Source organism: Meriones unguiculatus, chromosome 2, assembly GCF_030254825.1.
Source record: "Meriones unguiculatus strain TT.TT164.6M chromosome 2, Bangor_MerUng_6.1, whole genome shotgun sequence".
In the NCBI taxonomy this organism is placed as follows: Eukaryota; Metazoa; Chordata; class Mammalia; order Rodentia; family Muridae; genus Meriones; species Meriones unguiculatus.
Genome location: NC_083350.1, coordinates 77955226 through 77981087, shown reverse-complemented (window position 1 = coordinate 77981087; position 25862 = coordinate 77955226). Strand labels below are relative to the sequence as shown.

Below are 25862 nucleotides of genomic sequence, written 5' to 3'. Positions count from 1 at the left end.
GTATGTGAGCACAGGCAGGCAAACAATTTTACTCTGGAGCCTATACTCACAAACTCCACTGCATTGTAAGGTTAAAGCAAGGGCACTAGGCACAATGTTTACTTTTGTTTGACTTCAAGCTTCCGCAGATCCACCTACCTATGCATCCCTCTGATCCTTCCACAAAGATACCAGCCAGACATGGCAATACCCAGTAATGGCGTTTGTAGCGGTCCTGGCCCAAGGAGACTGCCCGAAGCATCTGGGAAGACTGAAGCAGCTTTTTCCTAAAGAAGAGCTGACGCTGGGTGGGAATTGGAAAAAGATGAATGAGAAAACATTTCTATCCGGACATGATAAATGTCCACAAGACTGAAAACACAGTACCTTACTGAGCTTTTCTATGTGGCGCTCGAGCTCTGGAATGCTAGACGCTGTAGCATCAACCTGCACAGAAATAAACAGACATTGAGAAAAGGGGACCAACCAGATCCAAAAACAAGTACTTTCTAACACGTGCTTTCCTTTGCCTTGGGTCTGTACCTCTCCATCCCTTCGACCCCTTCGGCTATGGACAGCTGCCATAGTTTCCTCCTCGTCTTCCTCTTCTATGCCACTGGTTTCCTCCATAATTCGAGAACTACGCCTACGTCCCAGGCCATCTTCTGGCCCCTCCATCACAGCCACAGGACGCCCAGTTCGCTTGGCCAGAGCAGTTTTCAGTCTTAAGAAATAGTGATTAAGGGAAACTGGTGAAGAATACGATGCCAAAAAAGAAACATTTTTTTGGAGCCCTCGCTAGGTGTCAACCAAAGAGGGGCACCATACCAGGCAACAGCATGGCTATGCTTCGCCTTCTTTGAGATTGACTCTGTCCCATCCCTACCTCCGGAGTCGGCCTTCAACAATCCATTTGTTTTTCCTGTAGCTAGACATATTCTCCAGAGTCTTGTCAATCTCACTGCAGGGGAACACGGGTTTTTTGAGAAAGTGGCAGCAAAAAGAAAAGAAAAATTAAGTATTACAAGGGGCTACAGGGATTTCAGTCTAGTCCCCAAACTGGATGAATGACAAAGAAAGGCTTACAATCTTCTTGGGAAGGCAAAGAGAGTTTATGCCAAGTCACTCCAGCATCTTCAGAGAAGAGTGACACACACATATCACCACGAGACTTATGGAGATCTAAGCCCCTCCCCAACCACACTCCTACGCACAGCACAGGATTAACGATTCCCCACCCAAGCCCTCACTTGATGATAATGGTGGAGCCGTTGAGTTCATGCACAAGGAAGGCTAGAACAGCAGCCTTCTGCTGAGGTGGTTGGGCCTGAAAAGGCTGGGTGCGCAGACTGTCACAGAAGGATGGCTCCACTCTATATGCCATGAGGAAGCAGCGTAATATCTCAGACACATTGTCTCTGGTCAATGGGATCTCAGACACCTTCTCACCCAAGATCTTTAGTGACTGTTTGGAAGAAAACATAATGGGAATGAGAAGAGCAACATAAACAACTCAAGTTGGGTGAACCTGAAAGAGAACTACAGGGTTAAGATAAAATTCTTAAGAAAAAAATGGATGAGGCTAGCAAGATGGCTCAGAGGGTAATGCCATTTGCACTAAGTCCAATTAAAATGAGTTTAATTCTCAGAACCCTCTCAGTGGAAGAACTGACTCCCCACAAGTTGTCCTCTGAACACATACACACAATTTTAAACAATTTAGGATTGGAAAGATAGTTATTGCTTTTGAAAGAACACAGGTTTGTTTCTCAATACCTATATGGCAGTTCACAGCCATCTACAATCCAGCTACAAGGAATCCAACCCATGAATATATATATTCATGCACCCAAAAAAAAAATAAAAATAAAACTTAATTATTTTTTTTTTTTAACTTTTTCTTTCTTTTTTATGTTGACAGGGTCTCATTATGTAGCCCTGGCTGGCCTGGCACTTGCTATGCAAAACAGGCTCTAAGAGGTCTACCTGCCTCTACCTCCCAGGTGCTGAGATCAAAGGCGTGTGCCACTATACCCAGCTAAAAAGTTTTTTTTTTTTTTGTGGGGAAAAAAAAAAAAGAGAAAGAGAAAAAGAATGAAAGTCGGCAGAACATGGGACTACAGAGACGGCTCAGCAGTTAGGCACACAGGCTGCTCTTCCACAAGATTCAATTCTAGCACTCACATAGCAGCTCACAACTGTCTGTAACTGCAATTCCAAGGGCTCCAACAATCTTTTTCTGGTGCTTGTGGTACCAGGCACACATGTGGTACACAAACAGGCAGGTAAAACACCTCTACACATAAAATAAAATAAAAAGTTACTGGAAAAACCTGAAAGGCTAAAAAGAAAAACTGCAGTAAGGAAAGGATAAAATGAAAAAGAACTGAAAAAAAAAAAAAAAAAGTATGAAATTACAAGCAGGAAGCAATTATAGCCCCTTACTCTCTGGCTTCTTGCTGGGGCATAGGCAAGCTCACCTGGCAGTAGGAGGGCAGCCCGGGGTCACGAAGGGCAGCCTTCAGCAGCTGCACCAGCAGGTCTTGCACTTTGCCTAAGCTGTCCCCTTGACACAAGAGTCCCTCCTGAAGGACGCCCAGACTAGGAACGTCTTTGGTAAGGTCAAAGCCGAGCACTTTGCCGAAACTATGCAGGAACTCCATGACGGTCAAGCAATCTGAGAAAGCCCGACTGGACAGTGCCAAACCAGGGATGCGTGTGAAGTCAGGCAGGGGCTAGAGAGAGAAAAGGAAGTGGGTTTCCTGTTAAGACTGACCAGGAGGCAGTATCTGGATATTCAGGTCCTTCTGGTAATACAAATGTCCTCAGGCCTTTCCATGACCCTTAATACCTGATGGTCAGTCAGACACATATCCTCTGTGGGCTTCTTCATCTCTTCCAGGATAACCTGCTGCCTCTGCCGTTCCTCCAGACGCCTTTGTGTGACAAGGGTCTTATCTGCTTTACAGGCTGGTTTGGCTCTGGCTGCCTCTTCCTTTCCCTTCACTTTTACCTTTTCTTTCTTTTCCCTCTTCACTTTTTCCTTGAGTTTTTCCGGCTTTGTCTTCATCTTTTCTACCTACCCACCCAGGGAGAAAGGAACAAATAAGTGGCATAAAGATACCTGTCCGGGGGCTGGAGAGATAGTTCAGCGGCTTAAAGAGTACGGACTGTTCTTCCACAGGACCAAGGTTCAAATCCCAGCACCTACATGGTAGCTCACAACTGTCTGTAACTCCAGTTCCAGAGGATCCAGCACTCTCACACAGACATATAACAAAACAAAACAAAAAGATACCTGTCTAGCCATGCCTGATCCTAGTTTCTCCCAAACTCAAGAGTCCAAAATGTAATTATACTATAACACTGAAGAGTGTTTGGAAAAATCTGTGACGGCTTCAGAATCAGACTTGGAAGGTGGAAGTTAACTGTGGTGTAGGGTGCTTGTCTACAATGCACAATGCATCCTGGAGAAAGGAATTGAACTTGGGACATGCATCTGTGCACAAACCTTGACTTTCTTCTTAGTGTCCCTCAGCTTTAAGCTCTTGCTGTCTTGCTTCCTCTTGCTTCTGGCCTGTAAACCATAAGGGAAGTCATTTCTCCTCAAACTCTGAAAGCATCTCTGCTTGGGCTAGGATTCAAAAACAGAAAAGGGTGCTGGAAAGGAGAGGTGAGATGGGATGAGGAGGAGTTGGCAATGGATCAATTCTCTCACCCTAGAGGTGCCCGTATTTTTCTTGAACAAGCCCATTTTTCTAAATCAAGCCCAAGAAGTTCCATCTAACAAATGTGTGCTGTGCTATACTGAAAGTGGGGAATATAAGCACAAGAAAACAGAAAGCAGGTTGTAGAATGTTAGCCCACTGGTGTCACTCACCTGCCCTTGGACAGAGGTCTGACCCTCTCCCCGCTGAATCTTCTGCCTCATCTTCTTTTTGCTTTTACTCATCTTTGCTTTCTCCTCCTCATTCAGTGCTTCTGTGAAGGAAGGAAAGAAATTGAAAAACGAGAGGTAGAAAGACATGCTTGGCATGCAGGGCAGGCAGCTCATGTCTACTACTAAGCTGGCTTCTCATGCAGCTCCATCAACAACAAGCTTTGTTGTTGTTTTGGTTTCCTGGAGGCTTTTGGGCTTGTTTTTTGAATAGACATGGTAAAACATTCAAGAGATATAGGAGTGAGAGAGGCATCTGCTCAGGAGTTGTACACAATGCTGAAACAGCATCACCAGTCCAGAAACCACAGATTAGCTCCAACTGAACAGCTTTGGAAATGGTCCAACTGATGGAAAAGGTGCTGCCAAGTACAGAGTGGCTTATAATCTGCATCTTTCTCAGGCTGTGCAGCAAGGGTAGCAATGCACAGACTGATGTGCACGGCCTGATTTTAGTGGAAAGAGCTGAGAAAGGAAACAGGACTCTAAACTCTCATGGAAAGAGAGCACTGCTGTGTAACACTGGCAACCTGTGTGCACCAAGAAAAAAAAAAGACAGATGATGGACTTTTCCAGAGAACCAGCTCAATACTTTTACAGCACTTTTCATGCTCAGTTTCCACTGCTCACCCTACTCAAAAGACCTGAATCAAAGTATAAACCTGCAAATGACTCACTTCTAACTGGTATTTTGACCTAACAGTACCTTTTCTTTTAGGTACAGATACAGACAGAAATATCACCACACATTACAGTAACTAAATTGTGGACAAATAAGTCACTTAAAGCTTTTATTAAGCCAGGTGGTCGTGGTGTGTGCCTTTAATCCCAGCACTTGGGAAGCAAAGGCAGGTGGATCTCTGAAGTTTGAGGCCAGCCTGGTCTAAAGAGTGAGTTCCAGGATGGCCAGGGCGACACAGAGAAACCCTGTCTCAAAACACATGGCGGCTCACAACCATCTACAACTGTACTTCTACTGCATCTGACACCCTCTTATGGCTTTCACAGGCACCAGGCACAGTAGTAGTGCCTATGTGCAAAACATTTACACATATAAAACAAACCTTTTGAAAAATGAAATATACTGAGGTTGAGCGTTTAACTTTGGTAGAGTACTTGCTAGACAAGTGCAAAGTCCTAGGACTATTCCTGGAATGGGAGAAAAAAGATACAGCCAGACAGCAAAGCTAGAACTCTGAACGAAACAGGACTATTTCATATTCTACACACTGTTAAGTACTGTAATAAGCATTTTAAAATAATGCTTACTTTAAAAATTAGACATTTCCCCCCATTACCTATCCCACTTAAAACAGTGTGCCAATTATCTTTTGGATTCGGGTGTGAAGAAAGTTAGTATAAGCAAGGAGCTGAAAGACAGGAAAAAGCATGGCAGCTTTCTTTTCCTTGGCTACTACTGTATTTAAGGACAGCCCACTGCTTTACTAGTAAACACAAGTCAAAGGAAGAAATTGCCTGGGGGGAAATGTAGTAGTGCTGGGATCCTGTCATGCCTTCCAAGGGACAAGAACAGACTCTGGTCCAGCTATCCAGATGTCAGCCCTTCCTGTGAAATCCAGGCATCAGCAATGCTTCAGATGCCTCCTGGAGGGAGTGGAATGCCTGAGCTACAGACAACACTATACCTTGGGTCTCCGGTTTTCTTGGAAGCCGGCTGTCTGTAGCATTCAATAGCTCAGGCACTTTGACCTTAGGAGGCCGGCCTCGGCCCCGCTTCACTTTGGGAGCCTCCTTGTTTTTGGCCTTCTCATTGTTTCGAGGTCGACCTCGTTTGCCAGTGATTGCTTCAATTCTGGATGGAATCTCCTCTGCTGATAATTGGACCCACTGCAAGCCCTAAGGGAATAAGGGAGACAGTCAGTGCAGGCTACTGAGCCCTCTGAACAAACCCAGATCCCCTGAACCACCAAACTCCACAAAAGGAAGCTATAACTTGTTCCCAACTATGTCACCCTCAAGCCAGCACCTCTGGTGTATCTCTTTCTTCAAAGAAATCTCCAACAGGCATACGGGGACTGAAGCTAAAGTGCTCACGGCGGACACTGTGTACCACATTTCGGCTCAGGTACTGAAAGGAAAAGTGACATCAATAAAGTCATGTCCTGCCATGTCCTTGGCTAGCTATAGCACAAGCGGAACAGGTTCCAGAGCAGACAATGCTAGCCTGCTCTTCTGGGACCCAAAAAAAAGAGTCCTTTAAAAAAAGCCACAAATGGGAGCTGAGTGCAATGGTGATCACCTGGAATCCCAGCGCTCAGAGAGGCAGAGGCAGGAAGAGCTCTGTGAGTTTAAGTCCAGCCCGCTCTACATAAAGAGTACAGGACAGCCAGGGCTACACAGAGAAACCCTGTCTCAAACAAATAAACAAATAAAACAACAACAATAAAAAGCTACAAATGCTATTACCTTGATAACTTCTGGAAATTGCTTCATTCTCTTCCCACAGGGGCCATAATACCAAGTCTCCCCCTGCCACCGATGGCTCCCCTTCTTTATGCGCACTTCTCTCCGCCACCTGCCAGAGAAGCACATGGGCCCTACCACCAGGTCACACCCTACCCACTCCCATGCCACCCAGGACCCAAGCCTACTGAGCAGATCCCCCTACATCTGTCCCCTCGCCTGCTTGCAAACAGTCCCACAGACAATCCTGCACACACAAATAGCATAGCACTTGCTATGTTCAGAGGACCTAAGCTCAGATCCCGGCACTACAACAGGTGGCCTCACAACAGCTTGTGACTCTAACACAGGGATTCCACAGCCTCCTTGCTGCCTTGTAATCTATTCCTGTCTGGCACAATCCTCTCCCACCAAGATGAAGAGAGGAGCTCTTTTCTTCCGAGTCATTCCTAAGTTTGCTTAGGTCAACACATGTGGCAATCTAGAGCATTTACCCATGTTGGAGAGGAAGACGAACTTCTTCTGGGGTAGCAATGCGTCTCTTCAGTACATCACCTTGAGAATAAGATCACAGACATCCAGATAAGAAGTCAAGCAAACTATCGGACAGAGCTGAGCATGGTGGCAGAGGCAGGCATGTCTATGTGAATTGGAGGCCAGCTCGGGCTACACAATGAGTTCTAGGTCAGCCAAGGCTACATGACAAGACAAATAAATAAATAAATAAACAAACAGACAGATAGATAAAACAAAGTAAATAACAGGTTAGTAGAGAAAGGGAGATGAAATTTATGAAATAAACTTCTGTAGCACCCAGGCAGTTAAGAACAGAATCTGGGCTGGAGAGATGGCTCAGAGGTTAAGAGCATGCGTTGCTCTTCCAGAGGTCCTGAGTTCAATTTCCAGCAACCACCTGGTGGCTCATAGCCATCTATAATGAGATCTGGTGCCATCTTCTGGCATGAAGGTGTATATGCGGGCAGAACACTGCATACATAATAAATCAATCTTAAAAATCTCTTAAAAAAGAAAAGAAAATGAACAGAATCAGGCTGACACTTGGAGGACAGAGTCAGGCTAAGCCTCAGTTCAAGGCCTGGTCTACAGAGTGAGTTCCAGGAGAAATCTTGTCTTGAATTCCACCCCCCACCCCCCAAAAAAAAGGTGGTGGTGGGGTGCTAGAGATGACTCAGAAGAACACTGGCTGCTCTTCTAGAGGTCCTGAGTCCCAGAAATTGCATGGTGGCTCACAACCATTTATAATAGAATGTGATTTCCTCTGTGTGCATGAAAACATAGCGTTCACATACATAAGAAAAGGCACTGAGTCTGGACTAGACACTCACCACCACCAGAAATGGTGGCAGTTTCTCCAGTGATCTCTTCCTGATCAGCAGAAGTTTCAGGGACAGTGCTGACATTGTCATCTGCTGGGGAGACTGTCTGGACGGCAGCTGCTGGGCAAGGTACAGGGAAAGCTTGAGAAGTCACTGGAGCTGTCACAGAGGCTTCCAACGAGCTGGCTGGGAGGGCAGGCGAGGCAGCGGGAGAGGCACATGCAGCTGGAGAGGCTGCTGGAGAAACTGAGGGATGTAGCTCAACAGTAGGTGGTTGGTCAGGGGCTGGCTCAGTCAGGGGAGGAGGGAAGTCTGAAGACTGAGTCTCCATTTCTTCCTGTTCAGAGTCAAAGCTATTATCTAAAATTCAAAGGATGGTATAAGTAAGAGAAAACAGTATCAGTAAATGAATTTATCCAATCAAACCCACACTATGGTAAACATAGTTATTTTAAGGTCATTTAGTGGAAACAAAACAAAACAAAACAAAAAAGTAGTTCTAGGGTGCTGGAGGGATGGCTCAGTGGTTAAAAGTAGCAATTGCTCTTCCAGGGGACCACTGTGTATTTCCAGCAGCCACAAGACAGGTGACTCACAACCTTCTCTAACTCCCATCCCAGCAGGTCTGACACCCTCTTCTGGTCTTCAAGGGCAACACACACACACACACACACACACACACACGATATAGATAGATAGATACACACATGAGATATCTATATAATAGAATAGATATCTCGTGTGTGTGTGTGTATAAGCTCAGAGGAACACTAGTACATGTAAAATTAAGTTTTTAAATTAATTAAAAAAGAAGCATTGGCTCTTTTCCTACCCCAAACACTTCTGAAGTTAAAGGGTAAAGCTGGTGCTATCATCACATAGAGAAATAGCTTTTCCTGAAGCAGAAAAGCCTCTACCCTTCTCCTTGACAATTTCCAAGTCTTTCAAACTCTCTACTAAGGGCACAGGTCAAAGTACAATGGTGGCCGTTGTCTGCTTTTTTTGGTTTTGTTTTGGTTTTGAGAGAAGGTTTCTCTGTGTAGCCATGGCTATCCTGGACTTGCTTTGTAAATCACACTGGCCTCCAACACACAGAGATCTGCCTCCCTTTGCCTCCCCAAGTGTTGGGATTACAGGCATGTGCTACCACATCCAGCAGCTGATGTCTTCTTTATTTTCACTGGACATCATCTGTCAGCAAGATACTGTTACACACTTCCCATATTAAGGGCTTAACCCATTCTCTCATGTCGTACCTCTCTCCACTTACCTTGCAAGACAGATTCCCCTAAGACAGGTGGGGAGGTTGGGCTGACAAAGATAGAGGCTGATGTTTGACTGTCGTCTGCCAGGAGGCTGAAGGCAGTAGCATTATTGAGAGAAGGGCAATCAAGGGCAGAGATTACAGGGTTGTCTTCAAGAGGCAGCTTGTCTTCTGCACCCATCAGCTCTGTGTCATCTATACCATAAAGACCTCCACTCACTGGTTCTGTTTAGGGGAGGTGGGGGTTGGGGGGAAGCAAAGCAGAATATTAAGAAAAAAATTAGATAGCAAGATTTAAGAAATACCAGCCCTCCCCAACTCCCAATAATCCAATTCTAGTTTCTAGTGTGATGAATTAGGGAAGAGGAAAGACACAAGAAAGGGCATCACCTCTAGCTTAGACTAACTTGAAACTCACTATGTAGTTCATAACGGTGTCAAAGTCACAACCCTCCTTCCTTAGCCACCCTAGCATGCTATACATTAATATCAAAACAGGAAATACATAGCCCTCTGCAAGAGCAAAGTCAGGAGACTGAAAATGAAGGCAAAGATACTGACTATATATCTACCCAGAGATCCTTACAGAAATCTAGCATTTATAAGACAGGCCTTGTTTTTATATTTAATTGGCAAATGTTTTCCCTCTAGCTACTTAGAATCCAAACAGCCCAACTGTGTGGTAGTTACAGCCTATCCAGTGAATTATCGCAGCCAAGGGCTCTCGGCCAACTGGAAGACAGAAAGAGCCTGGGAACTGAACCAATGCATCTGAGTAAAGTTGGCCCACCCAGCAGTATAGATCATGGTTTACAAAAGGTTTGTCTACAAGCCCCAACACCCCAGAGGCCCTATAATTTTCCCTAGTGCTCTAATGTCTCCAGGTGGCACGCCCTGCCAAGCCCACCTGCTGCCAGAGAGTCAAAGGGCTCAAGGGAGTCTTCACTGAGGATTGGAGTGTCTTCCAGTTGATCAGGAAGATGTGATGGATCATCTAGACAGCTCACTGTGGGATCAGGAACCAGCACAGAGACCTCTTGGTGTAAAGACTCCACAGACGAGACAGAACCATTGTAGCCACAGATCTTGAGTTCTAGGTAGTCCCAGGAGAGACCCAAAGTCAAAACTGATGCCTTCAATTTAGCTCTGCTAGGTGGCTATCATAGGTGTGCAACTCTTACAGAAAGTCCACACACCCAAGGGTATAAATAGTTCTGTTCCAAAATGCACCCTTCCCCAGCCACACTGGTACTCAAGTCAATGTTAAAACATTCTCTTAGTAAACTCTAACTTTGCTTTAAAAAGATGTTCAGCTGGACATGGTGGCCCAAGCCTTTAATCCCAGGTAGGGGCAGGTGGATCTCTTTGAGTTCGAGGCCAGCCTGTTCTACAGAGTGAGTCCAGGATAGCCAGGGCTACTCAGAGAAACCCTGTATCAATAAATTATATATATATGTATATGTATGTGTATATATATACGTATATATATATATATATATACATGTATATTCATTCAATCCAATCAATATTTATTGCCGGTTATATACTGGAAACAGATCCTGTCCAGATATCTAAAGGAGTAGAGCTATATTGCTAACACAAATCATACAACAGGCAAAGAGTAAAAGAGAGTAAGGCCTGAGACAAGACACCCTACCATGTACTTATTCAGTTATTTTTCCCAACAAGAGAAACAGAAAACTAGGATTTTTATCTATTTTTAGGAAAACAAAAGAGGTTAACAACCAAAAATAAAGGAGCTGGACAGACAAGCAGCGGTGCGCCCTGCCCATTTCTTCTCTATTCATAAGCCAGTCACTTGTAGGCTAAGCTCTCTTCAGCAGTACCTAATCCTGCCACAATTAAAACAGTCTCATGGCCTCACCCCTCACTGTTTATGTCCTAACCATTTCCTCTATTTTAACAGAAGCCTCCAACCCACCCTTTTTTGAGACTGGGTCTTAGGTGTCTCAAAGGTTGACCTTGAACTACTCCTTCTACCTACACCTCCCAAGTGCAGAGATTATAGGCATGTGTCAGGATACCTGCCTGATTCATTCATGCTACATAAGCTACATCCCCAGTCTAAGAAGCCCTTCTTGATGCAGTGTCTGTCTGGGCTGTTGTAGGTTCTCCCATCGCCCACCTGCCCTCTCCAGGCCAGCTCTGCATGAGCTTGAAATAATTTGCACTCCCACTCAAGCTGGTGCTGCTGCCACAAAAAAAACCAGCCACTTGGCTCTGCTAATCACCAACATGCAAATCAGCCTGAACCGCAGAGAGCTAGAAAGACAGGTTTTCCTCACCTCAAAAAGCCCCTGTCCCCCAACCATCCCACTTCCCCTCTGCACACCCAGCGCACAGGCCCAGCTATACCTGGCTGCTCTTCCTCCAGCTCCAGGCTGCCTACCAAGCCAGTGCCATTTTCTGCCACAACTGAAGTCAGCTCCTTGTCTGCTGCCTCATCAGGATGGATCCCACTGCCTACATCCTGGGAAGGTGCAAAGGTCTGGATACTAGATCCCAACATTGGAGAAGTCTGTGGGGAGGTGAAAAAACTTGGGGGTCCATTGGGCATCACCTCAAAATTCTGATCAGGAAAAGAATCATACAGTTCCTGTGAATCGAAGTTAAGCCCCATGGGACTCTGGGTACCATTGGCCCAGAACTCTTGGCTCCCAGCTCGAAGATTAGTGTTGTGGGTTGGGGACGAAGGTTGTCGGCTGGCCCCAAGGATACCATTGAGTGGGTATTGTCCCCCAGGGAACTGAGAAAGAAGGGGAGGGTCCTTGAGGTTGTTGCCAGGATTGGCAGATGGGTACTGTGAGTAGTTCCAAAGACAGTCGTAGGCCACGTTAGGGTGATGGAGGTGTGAAGTGCTGGAGGAGTGGGGAGCAGAGTTCAAAATCCCTGAAGTAGTAGTGTGAGATACAGTAGATAAGCCATTAACATTCACATCCCCATTCAAACCTGTCAGAAAAAATGGAAGAGGGTCAGTTATAAACACACACGCAATATGTTGCCAAATAAACTTCAATTAACCACACTGAAGGCACAAGTAAGGTGAGTCCTCATTGCATTTATCTTCTGGGTCTCAAAGGGGACACTGAAGCTGGATGTTCCTGTGCAAACTCAGCAGCTGGTGCTCAGACTTCGAGGTAAGGGTCTGGGGCATCGCCCAGGTGTGCTACAGGAGCTGAGGCAGCAGCTGTCACTGCTGCTGCGAGGCCTTTACTACATGGAGCTACAGCTCCCTACAGTGACTTGTATGCTTTCCCACTCTTGTCCCTTATAGGAACTCTTCCCTTGGAGGGCAGGAATGAGCTCTCTATCCCCACCTGCCTCCTTCCTTCGTGCCTACTTGGGCCTAAAGTAGCTCCAGAAGGGACAGCCTCCACTTAACTGGCACAAGCAGATCCAGAACCTTGTGTTGGGCTAAGAATAGAATCTGCAGTCACCACAGTGACAAGATTCCAGCTCAGAAGGCTGGGGTGAGCCCCTCCCCACACCCTCTGGAGGGTGATATGCAGTAGGTAAAAATCTGCATGACCAGTGCTGCAGAAAGAATCCAGCTCAGAAAATAGCTTTCTTTGACTTTGCAACAGACATCAATAAAAAGGACCAAGATACTAAAGAAGCTGGAAGCAAGTAGGTGGGTACTTAAGTGTGGAAAATAATGAAGAGAAAAAAGGGGGGGGGGTGTATTTATCTGCCAGTGTCCTCTAAGTGACAAGTTAGTCAGTAACAAGTGCAAGTCAGAACTCTTCTACTGCTAAGGAGAAAACACATGGAATTCCACTTCTAAGCAAAATGACGTGAAGTCCTGGAAAATTTAGAAAGGTAACTGACAGAGAAGACTGAGATAGGAAGACTGCCACTAGTTCAAAATCATCCTGGGCTAGAATAAGCCATTACCACAAAAGAAAAAAAGGAAAAGAAAACCACGCCAACAACAACACTTGCATGTGGAATTATAAACTTCTAGGGAAGGCACTGCATACCCACCTTCCACAGAAGGACAAGAGTCAGCGCAGGCCTTCCGCTGTAGGCCTTCTCTACTGTACAAGTTAAAGGCATATTTACTGTGACCTTCACCCACCTTCCTCACCCCTAGTCCAAAGTTCTCCTAAAAGAAGCTAACCAGAGGGCTTTACCTGCTGTAGATCCATACCCTCAGGAGGAACAGTAGGAGCCAGGGAACAGGACCAACAAAAGGCTAAGATAGAAAAGCTTGTATGTTTTTTCCTTATTTTTTCCAATCTAGACTCAAGACAGAAAACTCGGCTTCTATAAGCCCCTAAAGCTTGTTCTCAGAAGCTCAGCTTCTCTCTGGCCAATAGTTAGTTCCATGGATTTACTTCCTGCCACTACCTGCCAGCAAAACATTGTTGTGGGGGTATTTGTGTAAGCCTAAAATATCTCAATCTCCTCTATCAACCTGCTCTGAAGATGCCCATTCCATCCCCAGGTCTTCACACTCACTTTTCCCTTGCTGGGCAAAGTTCATGGGAGACCCGTTAGTGTAGAGGCCCTCCCCTGAAGAAGGAGAGGGTTTCAGTCCTGAGGCAGCTGGTGCAGGGGGAAGGCCAGTGAAGTTAAAGTGGTCGTTTGCCTCCATTTCTGTAGGAGGGAGAAAAGGAAAAAAATACTTGATTAAACAAGGTTATACTGTCATCTATAGGCCATGTCCACTCTCCTCCCTTTACTTACCTTTCAATGTAGGTACTAGGAGAATGGGCAAGTTGAAAAAGAGAAGAAAATATACCCTTAATCTGGACAAAGACCCAACTTTAAGTCAAGCATGGTATCCCATCTTATAAATGCAGCACTAGGGATGTTAAGAAATAAAGCCCTGGATGATTAACAGGAAGGACGAAAGCAGAATTAAGAATTATTGGAAAAGTTTGACCAATCAGGTATTTATGATATATTAGTACACATTAACCTAATGTGAGAGATCTGTTTCTATTAAAAATAAAAGGAAGGAAGGAAGGAAGGAAGGAAGGAAGGAAGGAAGGAAGCCTTTGAATTATGTTAAATAGTTCCTATTCCTGTTGTTAAGGTTCCCACATGATAATCATGCTATATATCTGGTACAAATGTGTAGGGGTCTATGTCCAGCCCGTGCAAGCTCTTTTGTTGGTGGTTCAGTCTCTGTGAGCCCCCATGGGTTAGTTTACGCTGTAGGTCATCTTGTGGTATCTTTGACCCCTCTGGCTCCCTCAATCCTTCCTCCCAATCAGTGGGAAGGACAGACTTGGGAAGAGAGGAAGGGGGCTGGGATCAGGCTGTAAAGTGATAAAATAAAACTAGAATAAATACATGTAAATAGAAACATTTACACTGAAAGCTTTTTTTTTTTTCTTTTTCCAGAGACAGGGTTTCAGTAGCCCTGGCTGTCCTAGAACTCACTCTGTAAAGCAGGCTGGCCTTGCCTGCCTCTGACTCCTGAGTGCTGGGATTAAAAGCATGCACACTGGGAAATCATAAAGCTTTCTTTATCAAGTTCCTACAGATAAAGCAATAAGCAGACCTAGGTGGTATTTTAATTGTCTTTTTAAAAGTTGATTATAAAAATACACAATGCGCAGGAGAGATGGCTCAGCTGTTAGGAACACTGACTTCTTCCAGAGGGCCTGAGTTCAAATCCCAACACCTACATGGCAGCTGACAACTGTCTGTAACCCCAGAATCTGACATTCTCACATACACATACCTGCAGGCAAACCACCAATGCACATATAATAAAAATTCATAACAAAAAAGTTCCTTTCTTAGAAAAAAAAAAAAAAGGAAAATATACCAAGATATACACATACACCAGTGAGATTTGCCTGCACATGTCTACAAGCCTAGCACTCAAGAGGCCAAGGCGAGCAAAGTTCAAGGACAGACTGGACTTCATGGTGAGGCCCTGTTTCAAAGCAAGCAATCAGTACGAATATGCTATATACTGAAAATTAAACATCACTAAGTATGTGTGAACAGTGCAGGCACACACTACATGCACACAAACACATATGCTCACACGCTTGTGCACACGTGCGCGCACACACACACACAAGCTGCTTGCTTATGTGTGTGTAGGCACACATGCCATGGCATTCCTGCCAGGTCTCTCCTACCATGTGAGTCCCAGGGACTGAACTCAGCCCTCAGGCCTAGCAGCAGGAAACTTTACCCTGTACAGCACATGGCATGACAATCCTAAGGTTTTATAGTTTAAATACTATCACTGTCACTACTTTAATCAATTCTAACGAAAAGAAATAAAAATAAAAGCAGTCTGTCTCCTGTTTAAGAGCACATCAGGTGGGGAGAGTTGGGTTTGTTTGCTTGTTTTTTGAGTCTTTCCTGTATCCTACAATAGCCTCCACTCACAGTAACTCTCCTGCCTCAGCTTTCCAAGTATTCAGATTACTAGCATATGACAGCAAGCTCAACTTGGGAAGTTTTCAGTACTAATTTCTCTCTCATATAGAATATCCTAGCTTTATTCTAAAATTACAAAAAGAGCTGACAAGACGGCCTGAGTTCATCCCTAGAACTCACATAGTTGAAAGATAGAAACAACAACTCTCCTCTACATGGCTATTATGGTGCCTGTGCACCCCATACAGAACACACATGCCAAAATAAATAGCAGCCACGCCTCAGCTCTTTGGCTAAGATCAAGTGTAAAGCAAGTAATGGCTTCATCTGCTCTGCATCCATGAAAAGATCCAAGTCTACAGAAGAAAGACCACAGTCTTCCAGGATGTCCCAAATACACGGAAAGCGCATTCTTCAGAACAGGGATCCGAAAAATACACATCGTGTGGTTAATAATCCTGAGCAAAAAACACAAAACAACAGAATTAAATCCTTGTTTTTAGGATGCGCTACTTCTAAAACTTAAAACACAAGAGCAAAGAGAACGTGCAATAGTTCACTTTGGAAATCCTGGAAAGAAAGCCTGAAGAGCCAATTCCACTTGACCTGTACTTTCCCCTCGCTCCTCCAGTTTTAGGCAGCCACACATTGTCTGTTATGTGGGGAACAAAACACATCTTTCTTCCTGTGTGCTCTGGATTATATCCTCAAAGATGGGTCACCCTTCTTTTTGCTGTTGTTGAATCTACACGGAACCTTACCCTTCGTCACTCTGAGAAAATAGCATGTCCCACTTTACAGGTTACATACTGTTAACAAGAAGTAGACACCCCAAAGATATCAGAGATATAAAAAGAATAGAAGCTAATTGGCACCTACCCCAGCTCAAGGGTCACAGGTCCCACAGCCATCCCACTCATTTCATTCCTACATACATGCTGTGGGCTATACAGTGAGAGCAGACTCTTAGGTTCACATCTCAGCTCTACTACTCACTGGCTTCTTTTACCTTGGACAAATCATTTAGAAAAATTTTATGCACTTCTAGGGCTTGTGAGGGTTAAACAAGAAAATCTATATAAAAGCCCTTGTACTAAATGTTGTTTTTGTTTGTTTGACAAGGTCTCACTATGTAGCCTCTAGTAGCCTGGGAGTCACACAAGGCCCAGCTATGGTAGCTTATTCAGAGTTTTACAGACACATACACACACAGTTTAAAAAAAAAAAAAATTTTTTTTTAAAGACAGGTTTTCTCTGTGTAGCTTTGGCTGTCCTAGAACTCCTGTAGACTCAGAGATCCATTTGCCTCTGCCTTCCAACCATTAGGATCAAATAAATGAACCACAACAGCTAGTTTAGAAGATACATCTCTCTCCCCTCTCTTTCTCACACACACACAAAGCTTTCCGAGACTAGGTTTCTATGTGTAGGCCTGGCTCATCTTACAATCAGGGATCCAAATGCCTATATCTGCCTCCCAGGGCAGGTACTAAAGTCATGTACCACCAAGCCCATATTTTCAAAAACTGCTAGTATGGGAGATGCTACAAGAGACTTACTTATAGTAAGTAGCCAAACTTTATACAACTTAACTCCTGATTTCAGATGTCATAGTATAAGAATGTAAGAAAATGTCATATGTGGTGGCACTGCCTTTGATCCCAGTACTTGGAAGACAGAGGGAGGTGGATCTCTGTGAGTCTGGAACTACCTTGGTCTACTTACTTGGCTAGTTGTAGGCCAGCAAGGGCTACATTAGACGACCCTGGAAAATGCTGGGATTACAGGTGCATATCAACATAACTGTATGCCTGTGCATCTAAGCGCATGTGTGTGTGCACTTCACATAGGCAGGGGCCCTCAGGGGTCAGATGAGGTGCTGGACCCCTGGAACTGGAATTACAGAGAGCCATGACCCACCATGTGGTACTGGAAATAAAACCCAAGTCTTCTTCAAGAGCAGTAGGCACTAACAACTGAGCCATCTCTACAGCCCTGTTTCTCAGCATTTTTAACAGAGATCATCCTTATACAAGTAACCCAAGGTACAAGCATCAAGGTTGAGAAACAAAAGCTGTCCCCATCTTGCCCCACACATCCTGGGGTTAAGTTCCAAGCTTTTGATGCTCTCAGTTCCTGACATCAGAAACAGTGATCTTTATATTCACACTGTGAAAACCCCTCCTCCTTGCCTAAACCATCTTCATCCATTAGTTCCATATTAAAGGAGGCCCTGTTATCTCGCCTATTCAAGCCTCTCCTGGAACTGACTCAGACCCCTAAATCTGTTCTCACTAGAGGCTTGATCTCTCTCAAAGTGTCTTCTCTTTAACCTCCCTCATTTCAAACTAGAGCTCTAAATGAGGTAGAAGGAGTTCCAGGCTAGTGTGAGCTGCCTGAGGTAGGTACTACAAACTGAACTCAGGTCCTCATCAAGGGCAGCATGCATGAGATCTCTCCAGCCACTTTTCTTTCTTTTCTCTCTCTCTCTCCCTCCTTCCCTCCTTTCTTTTTGAGACTGGTTCTCACTATACAGCCTTGGCTCTAGTGACACTCAGGATGGAGACCAGGCTAGCCTCAAAGATGTGCCTGTGAGTGCTAGGATTAAGGGTGAGCACCACCACCGCATCCAGCCCTCAATTTTTAATGTCAGTGCCGAAGTTTGCATGTCAGTACACATGTATTCCCTTGAGGCAGGGTCCCTCAATAGCCTAAAGTACACCATCTAGGTAGACTGGCTGGCCACTGAGCCCAAGTATCTTCCAGTCCTGCCTGCCCACTGCTAGGATCACAAGTACATACCACATGCTTGCCTGGCCTTTTTACCTGGGATCAAACTCAAGTCCTTAACTAGTCCTCTCACCTTTGGTCCCAGCACCCAGTCACAGCAGAGGCAGGTAGAGGCTGAAGCTCTGTAAGTTGAAGGTCAGACTGGTCTATGCTTCACAGAGAGTTCCAAGCCAGCCAGGGTTACACACAGAGAAAGATCCTGCCTAAAAATAATATTAATAATAGCCAGGATGGTGGTAGCCTTTAATCCCAACACTTGAGAAGCAGAGCAGGTGGATCTCTGAGTTTGAGGCCAGCCTGTCCTATAGAGTGAGATCCAGAACAGCTAGGGGTACCCAGAGAAACCTTGTCTCACAAACAAACAAAATGTATTATTTTAAAATATCCTACAGGAGGAAAGGTCCCAAATCTCTTGACTTCTCTCCATACTTCTGTGAACTAAGCCTACGACCTTGTACAGACGAGGTGAGCTATACCATCCTTAACAGACTTGGCTAGCTATTCCTTGTAAGTAAGGCAAAGGAATAAAGAAATACTGGTAATATTTAAAAGTAAATAAACTAGCCAGGCATGGTGGTGGCATACGCCTTTAATCCTAGCACTCAGGAGGCAGAGGCAGGGGATCTCCAAAGGGAGTCCAGGACAGCCAAGGCTACACAGAGAAACCCTGACTCAAAAAAAGCAAGCAAACAAACAAAAAAAATCAATAAACTTAGTTCTAAATTTAAAGTTCTAAGAGACCTAATTGAACACTCAAAGAACAGAGTAGGTTTTAAATATTCATTAACTAAAAAGGGAGGCTGTACCTCAGTTGGTAGTACCTTCCTAGCATGCACAAAACCCTGGACTCTATTCTTAACCCATATACACTAGACTGGCATTGAAGTACACATCTGTAATGCCAGCACTTAGGAGATAGAGGCAAGAAGCTCAGAAGTTCAAGGTCATCTGTGGATCCATGCTGCATTCAAAGCCAGTTTGGATTACGTAAGAACATCTTTAAGAAAAAAAGAAAAGGAACTAAAGGAATCATATTTCCTGGTAGAATATACTTCCCTACCAAACATAAGGTCTTGCATCAAAAGACAATAAAAAATTGTCTCCACAGGGCTAGAGAGATGGCTCAGCAGTTACAAATGTTTGCTGATCTTGTAGAAGACCTTAAGTTCCCAGAACCCAGGCAGCTCACAACTACTGTAACACCATTTCTAGAGGACCTGATACGTTCTTCTGATCTCCACAGGCACCTGCACATATGTGGACATACCTGTAATAGTAACTTATTTGCCTGATATAATTGTCTCAGAGGCTTCCTAACTCCATGTGGTAACCTAGGCCTAGTCCTGGAAACGTCTAGCCTCCATACAATCTAATCTAGATTGGATTGTCTTTAGCCTCTGAGATTTACTGCTGAATAAACTCAACCTTTCTCTTTCTGAGCTCTTGTTGGCTGGTTCAACTCAGCTGAATATTCAATCTAGTTTTTCTATCGGCCTCTGAATTGCTGTGCTTGACCTCAAACTAACTCCAGCAATCTGCTCTAATCTCCTGGCTCATTCTCTGTTCTGTCTTTACCTTGTTTTCTCTCCAACCTGTCTCAGTAAAACTCCTCTCTTCCTACACTGATCTTAAATAGCTTCCCTTTCTTGTGCTGTTCTGGTGAGAGTTGGGCGTATCCTATTCTGTCAAATCTTTGTCACTTTTTCTGCCACTCAATTAGACGCAACTTTCAAAACATGGGTGCTTCCTTCTACAAACTAACTTTACTTTCATTGATTGGGATTAAAGGTACATACCACCACGCCTGGACCTACTTTTCTTTATCTGAAACTTGCTCTATACCAGGCTGGCCTTGAATCCAGATCTGCCTGCCTCTGTTTTCTGGATTAAAAGCATGTTTGTATTCCAGCCAGATCACAAAGACCCAGAAGGTCTAGAAGGTCTTTTCATGTGATCTCTTGCCAGAGCAGCCCTGTTCTGAATTAAAATTCCGCTACACACACCCACAAACATATATATGTTAAAATAAAATGAGTCTTTTTCTGGAAAAGTATCTTGATCTCTAGCTAGACTGCTGTGAAGCTAAAGGGCACTGGTTGCTCTTCTAGAAGACCCAGGTCAATTCCCAGCACCCACATGGCAGCCCACAAGCATCTTAACTCCAGTTCCAGGGAACCAGGCATGAATCCGGCACACACACAATCAAATGCCCATATACAATAAATAAATAAATAAATAAATAAATAAAAGTTTAAGAAATTATCTTCTCAGAATCTCAAGAGAAGAAAATTGAAGTTGGAATTGGATCTGTGTATCCTGTAGTCTAAGTCAAGAGACTGGACATCCTGTCAAAAAAAAAAAAAAAGAGCACTCTATGGACCTATCATCCCAACCCAAGATACAATACTCTCAAGGGTGAGGAAAAACCCCAACCTCTTGACTTCTCCGTTCCTACAGTGCTGTGGACTGAACCCAAGGCCTTAGACACACTAGGTAAGCTATATCATCCTTAACAGAGATAGATGGCCTGTCTGGTTTACACTGAGAGTTTCAGAACAGTCAGGGCTACATAGAGAGACCCTGTCTCACAAATAAAATAACAAAGCCAGCCTGAGACCCTATTGCAAAAATGGGGGGAGTGGGGTTAGCATAATGACTCAGAAAAATCCTTCTCTGTCCTAAAGTATAAAAACTCACATTACTTGGGGGGCTGGAGAGATGGCCCAGTGGTTAAGAGCGCTGTCTGCTCTTCCAAAGGTATCCAGGTTCAATTCCCAGCACCTACATGGCTGCCCACAACTGTCTGTTACGCCAATTCCAAGGGATCTGACACCTTCACACTAATGCACATAAAATAAAAATTAAATAAATTATTTTTTTACAAAACTCACATTACTGTCTCACTTTACACACAAGACCAGCCACTATACCAGTTAATAACTTTACATCTAACAGTGTATGAATATAGTAGTTTGGATTGATTTCTTCAAAGGTGAAAGCAAAGGTTACCATCAAGATGACACCATTTCTCTCTTGGCCACACCTAACTCCAGTACAACAGACTTCCAAATGAGCCTCAGAGTCTTCGAGACTTCTGAGAGGCTGAGGTCAGCCCATCTAGCTCTATTTATACCACTGACTTTTCAGGTAAAGGCTTAAAAATAGAACACAGGTGGGGTGGTGGCAGTGCTCACCTTTAATCCCAGCAAAGCAGAAAGCAGAGGCAGATAGATCTCCGTAAATTCAAGGCCAGCCTGGTCTATATAGAGTCCAGAACAGCTAGGGCTACACAGAGAAACCCTATGTCAAAAAAAACAAAACAAAACAAAACAGTGCTCTTGTCAATAAACTCGTATTTCCACATCGCTTCCCTTTTTTGACCCCAACAAAGAAAAATCAATTTACTATTCTGCCAGGTCCCAATTTAAGTAACAGTTAAAGACAGGAGAAGTTAATCAATGTGGTAGGGCCGGTGAGGAGGCTTAGTGATTTAAGGCACTCGCTGCCAAATCTGAGTTCAATCCTCAAAACTCACAGTGTAGGACTGAACTGACTCCTAAAGCTGTCCTCCGATTTCCACCCACACCCTGTGGCAAACATAACTACATCAAATAAATGTGCCCTTCAAGTACTAAAACGGTAAAGCATAGCACTGTGAGACCCTGAATTAAATTCCCAGCACATACATAAAACAGTTCCTATCACCCAGATGCCTGATACCTGGTGCTATCTACATCAGAAGACAAACCAGATGAATCTACCAGTCTATGTCAGAGACACCAGGCCAGACACACTTGATTTTACTGTTTCGGATTATCAGCCACCCATCAAAGCAATGATTCCATCTTACTTTATAAAGATGCTTTTTTTCACAAAAATTATGTATGCCTGTTCCTAGGCTACATCTTTAATCTATGGATTTATATGCAGCTGACAAGTTTCTGACTGAAAAAAAAAATCATGATTTCAATGACAGGTGTACGTAGTTTTCAGAGTAGTTCAAATGATCTTTTTATTTCATTTCTCAATATTTAAACTCTTGTCCCTAACAAAAGCCAACGAAATGGGATCTAGCCAGGAATGGGGCACACACCTAATCCCTTAATTTGGGAGGCAGAGGCAGGCACATCTCTGTAAATTTGAGGTCAGCCTGGTCTACATAGAGAACTCCAGGGCAGCGAGGGTTACCTACAGTTCTACACTGTCGTAGGGGTGATGGTGGATAGGGAAATTCAAAGAAAAAAAAAATTGGAGATTCATCCCACAGTGACAGGGTGGTGGACTCTGTTCTGCATTTGAGAGGGGAAAAAAGGCAGAAGGATTATTCTAAGCCCAAAGCCAACCTAAACTTCAAAAAGTTCATGATGATAAATAAAAAACAAAACAAAGTCTCTGCAGTACAATGGCATACCTTTTAATCCCAGCCCTCAGGTGGTTAAGATAGGCAGATCTCTCAGAGTTTGAAGCCAGCCAGGTCTACTTAGGGAGTTCTAAGACAAACAAGGCTATATAGTGAAACCCTGTTTCAAAATAGAAATAAATAATATAAAAAAAGATCTCAGCTGAGCAGTGGAGCATGCCTTTTAATTCCTGCAAAAGACAGGAGGATCTCGAAGTTCAAGGCTAGCCTGGTCTAAAGTTCCAGGACAGCTGCAGCTTCACAGAGAAACCCTGTCTTGAAAAACAAAAGCAAAACAAAAAAGATCTCCCAGTTTGGTTCAGACCCTCTGACCTCCATGAGCCTTGTGTACCCACAAGCATACATCTATACACACACTCATATATTTTTAAAATAATTTTTTATGTGCGCTCGCATTTTGTGTATGCATGTCTTCAGGAGAATGTTGGATTCCCTGGAACTGGAATTTCTGAAGTTGTGAGCTGCCATGTGGCTGCTGGGAATTGAAACCCCAATCTTCAATTCAGTCAGTGCTCTCAACCATTGAGCCATCTTTCTAGCCCCTGCAGGCCCATAACTAAAAATAATAAAAATACATTATTTTGGGCTGGAGAGATGGTTTCTGCAGTTAAGAGCTGCTCTTCCAGAGGATTGGGATTCAATTCCTAGAACCCACAACCACCTTTTAACCCCAGTTCCAGGGGATTTGAAGCCTGCTTCAGGTTTTTTGTAGGCCCACCCGTGACATACATGCAGACAAAACTCCCATACACAGAAAGTAGAAAGAAAATAATAATAATAATAAAAATGCGGGCACACAGAAGAGGAAAAAAAACCCACTTCAAGAAATGTTCTTTTATAAACAAGAATTAAGTCATAATAGCAAATTCCCCTATTTAGTTCTATAGAAGGTAAAAGTTCCTGGAACCCAAGTAAACGAATAGGTTTCCCTGGAGGCCTAGGCGAGACTCACCACTGAGGAACAAGCTGAACCCTCTGACTAATCATCTGTCCCCATCCACTTATACAAATCATAAACATACATCTTCCCCATTTCCCCTTCTCCTTGTAAACTTATTTGCACAGAAGCTCTGCTATGAAGCAACCGTCATACTTAAAAAAAAAAAACAAAAAAAACATTAAGCAGGATCAAGAAAGCCATTGATTCCATAAAGATCCCAAGTACTCTTGGCAGCTTTCTACACTGAATCTCCCTGCATCGATTGTACTGAATGGTGATCACTTCTGGTGATAACTCAGTTTGATTCTTTATGACCTCCAACTTGGGGCGGCAGGGGGAGGAGGGTCCAGAAGAGACAGTCCTACAAAGCAGAATCAAGATCAATGGGGTCAACTGTAGTCGACTGCTGGTTGATAAATAAATGTTACAGGGAAAAAGTGTAATGAAAGATCTCTCAGGCCATACGTCTCGCAAGGCCCAAGCTTGCCCAGAATGCCAAAGAAAATGAAACCAAATCAGATTAAAATGGACATTTCAAAACAAGAGACGCAGCATCGAACGCACAGCTGCCATTTCCCGGCCACTTCCTGCGGGAGGCTGGGGGAGGGGCAGTTTGTGTACAGATGGAGGAGGTGGAAGCTATCCCCCCCACTCTCCCGAAGGATACAAATCCCCCACTCCAATAAGCTCCACAAAGGATGCCTACTATTGGCAATGACTTCTGGAAGTCGGGAACGCTGGGAAAGAAAGGGATGGTGCGAGAGCATCGTTTCTGCTACGGAAACGGGGATCCCTTTTAGAGAGGATTTCCTTGGAAAGAAATCCCTCTTGATTCGTCCCCTCAGTTCTCGGCTTGAAGCAAAAACCCAGACGCCTACTATGAGTCCTACCACCCTCCACCTCCAGAGCAGGGGATTCTCCCGGGGCTCCCGGGCCCCAAGTCGAGCCTGCACTGTGCCCCGCCAGGCCTTTCCACCGCGGAGTCACCTTCCGACCCCTGGAAATCCCTCGCCCTCCATTCAACGCGGCCCCCACCCCCGCTCCGCACAAACCTCGGGTTCAACCCTCCCAGGGAACCCCGCAGCCAGCCCCTGCACGCGGGCAGCCCAGCCGCCCGGGAGGTGGAGCCCCGCCCGGGGATCCCGGCGCGAGGGGACCGCTCTCCGGCAGCGGAGGCCCGCGGCCGCCGGGCGAGGGGAGCCAGCCCGGGCAGCGCGCCGGCGGGGAGCCCCGCGGGCCGGGAGCCGCCGCCGCCCAAGGGGCGCTCCCCGCGACGCCGGGACGGCGCTCCCCACGACGCCGGGACGGCGCTCCGGCCCCGGGCCACAGACCCTACAGACCTGAGGCGACGGCGGGGTCGGGGGCGCTTCTCCCCGGGGCACGGGCAGGTCACATGGCCGGGCTCCGGGCGCCGGCCGGGGAGGAGACGAGCGCGGAGAGAAGGGTGCGGGGTGCGGGGTCCGGGGGGAAGGGGGTCGCGGCTTAACCGCGGGGCCTGAGCGGAGCCAACATGGCCGGCGGGGGAGGAGTGAGAGCAGCCCGAGAGGGCGGGGCCGCCGCGGCCGGCGGAGCCGCCCACCGAGGCGTCGGCGCCCGAGTCCTAGTGCCCGACCCGTCGCTCCAGACCCGGATCTGGGTCCTAGCGCCGCTCAGAGTACCACACCGCAGGTCCCTGCGTCACCCGCATCTCTCTGAGGGCTTGTAGTCTTGCTTCACCCCGTCAAACTGAAAGGCGAGCCATATCCCAGGGTTAGCCTAAAAGACTGGAGCACATTTCTAGGACCAAAGGCAGATGATGCTTTCTTAACTGTGAGGAGACAGGAGACGCCTGGAAGATAATTTCGGGGATGTTTATTTCCTCAGCGGGGTAGTGAGAAAGGGGAAGTTGATAGTTAGGAAGCCATTTATACCAGGTAAAGGCATGCTGAGAAGGACAAGTCCACTCACCTATTTCCTGTAGGGACAACCTGGTCCTGCCTGGATCACTACTTTCCTGGTGACATCTGCAGGGCCTTGGACATCGGAGAGATTCCTGCACATGGGCAAAGGAGATTCAGCTCTGGCTCAGCTCCTCACAGTCAAGACCCGACTCTAGCCTAAATGTGTGGCAAAAGGGTAGAAGATAAAAACTAGCCAACAAGCAAAATGTCCCAAACGTTGAATTTGCTGCTCCCATACCTGTTCAAACAAGGCTACATAGCTGTGTTCTCTGGGGAACTGCAATGTAAAATCTCGTAAAGAATTAAGAGTTTGGCTTTCACCTAAATGTGTATTGTAGAGACACATTTGGGAAGATGGGAAACAGTGTCATATGAAGTTACATATGACTTATTGATCTTTTAAAATTCCAACTTCTCATTTCCTGAAGAAATTAAGACCCACAGAGGCTCACTGACTTG

The 25862-nt window shown here is 45.2% G+C and overlaps 1 protein-coding gene across 8 annotated transcripts in view; it reads right to left on the bottom strand.

Annotated features, from left to right (window-relative positions):
• Baz2a (bromodomain adjacent to zinc finger domain 2A) overlaps nt 1-25862 on the bottom strand; it is a 37301-nt gene that overhangs the window by 7212 nt on the left and 4227 nt on the right. For 2 of the 8 annotated variants that reach the window (XM_021637774.2, XM_021637775.2), the window contains exons 2-20: nt 25411-25495; nt 13424-13561; nt 11318-11911; nt 9849-10034; nt 8948-9166; nt 7687-8037; nt 6835-6895; nt 6344-6452; nt 5904-6005; nt 5563-5773; nt 3860-3960; nt 3491-3613; nt 2831-3058; nt 2460-2714; nt 1230-1444; nt 866-940; nt 523-703; nt 367-426; nt 139-283 (exon numbers count right to left, since the gene is read on the bottom strand). In XM_021637774.2, coding sequence (XP_021493449.2) covers nt 139-283; nt 367-426; nt 523-703; nt 866-940; nt 1230-1444; nt 2460-2714; nt 2831-3058; nt 3491-3613; nt 3860-3960; nt 5563-5773; nt 5904-6005; nt 6344-6452; nt 6835-6895; nt 7687-8037; nt 8948-9166; nt 9849-10034; nt 11318-11911; nt 13424-13559 — 3352 coding nt within the window. In that variant the 5' untranslated portion in view covers nt 13560-13561; nt 25411-25495. Of the gene's footprint in view, nt 1-138; nt 284-366; nt 427-522; nt 704-865; nt 941-1229; nt 1445-2459; nt 2715-2830; nt 3059-3490; nt 3614-3859; nt 3961-5562; nt 5774-5903; nt 6006-6343; nt 6453-6834; nt 6896-7686; nt 8038-8947; nt 9167-9848; nt 10035-11317; nt 11912-13423; nt 13562-20800; nt 24491-24803; nt 24941-25410; nt 25560-25862 lie in introns of those variants that run through there. The other 6 variants (XM_021637772.2, XM_021637777.2, XM_060377733.1 and 3 more) reach the window with 6 other exon arrangements.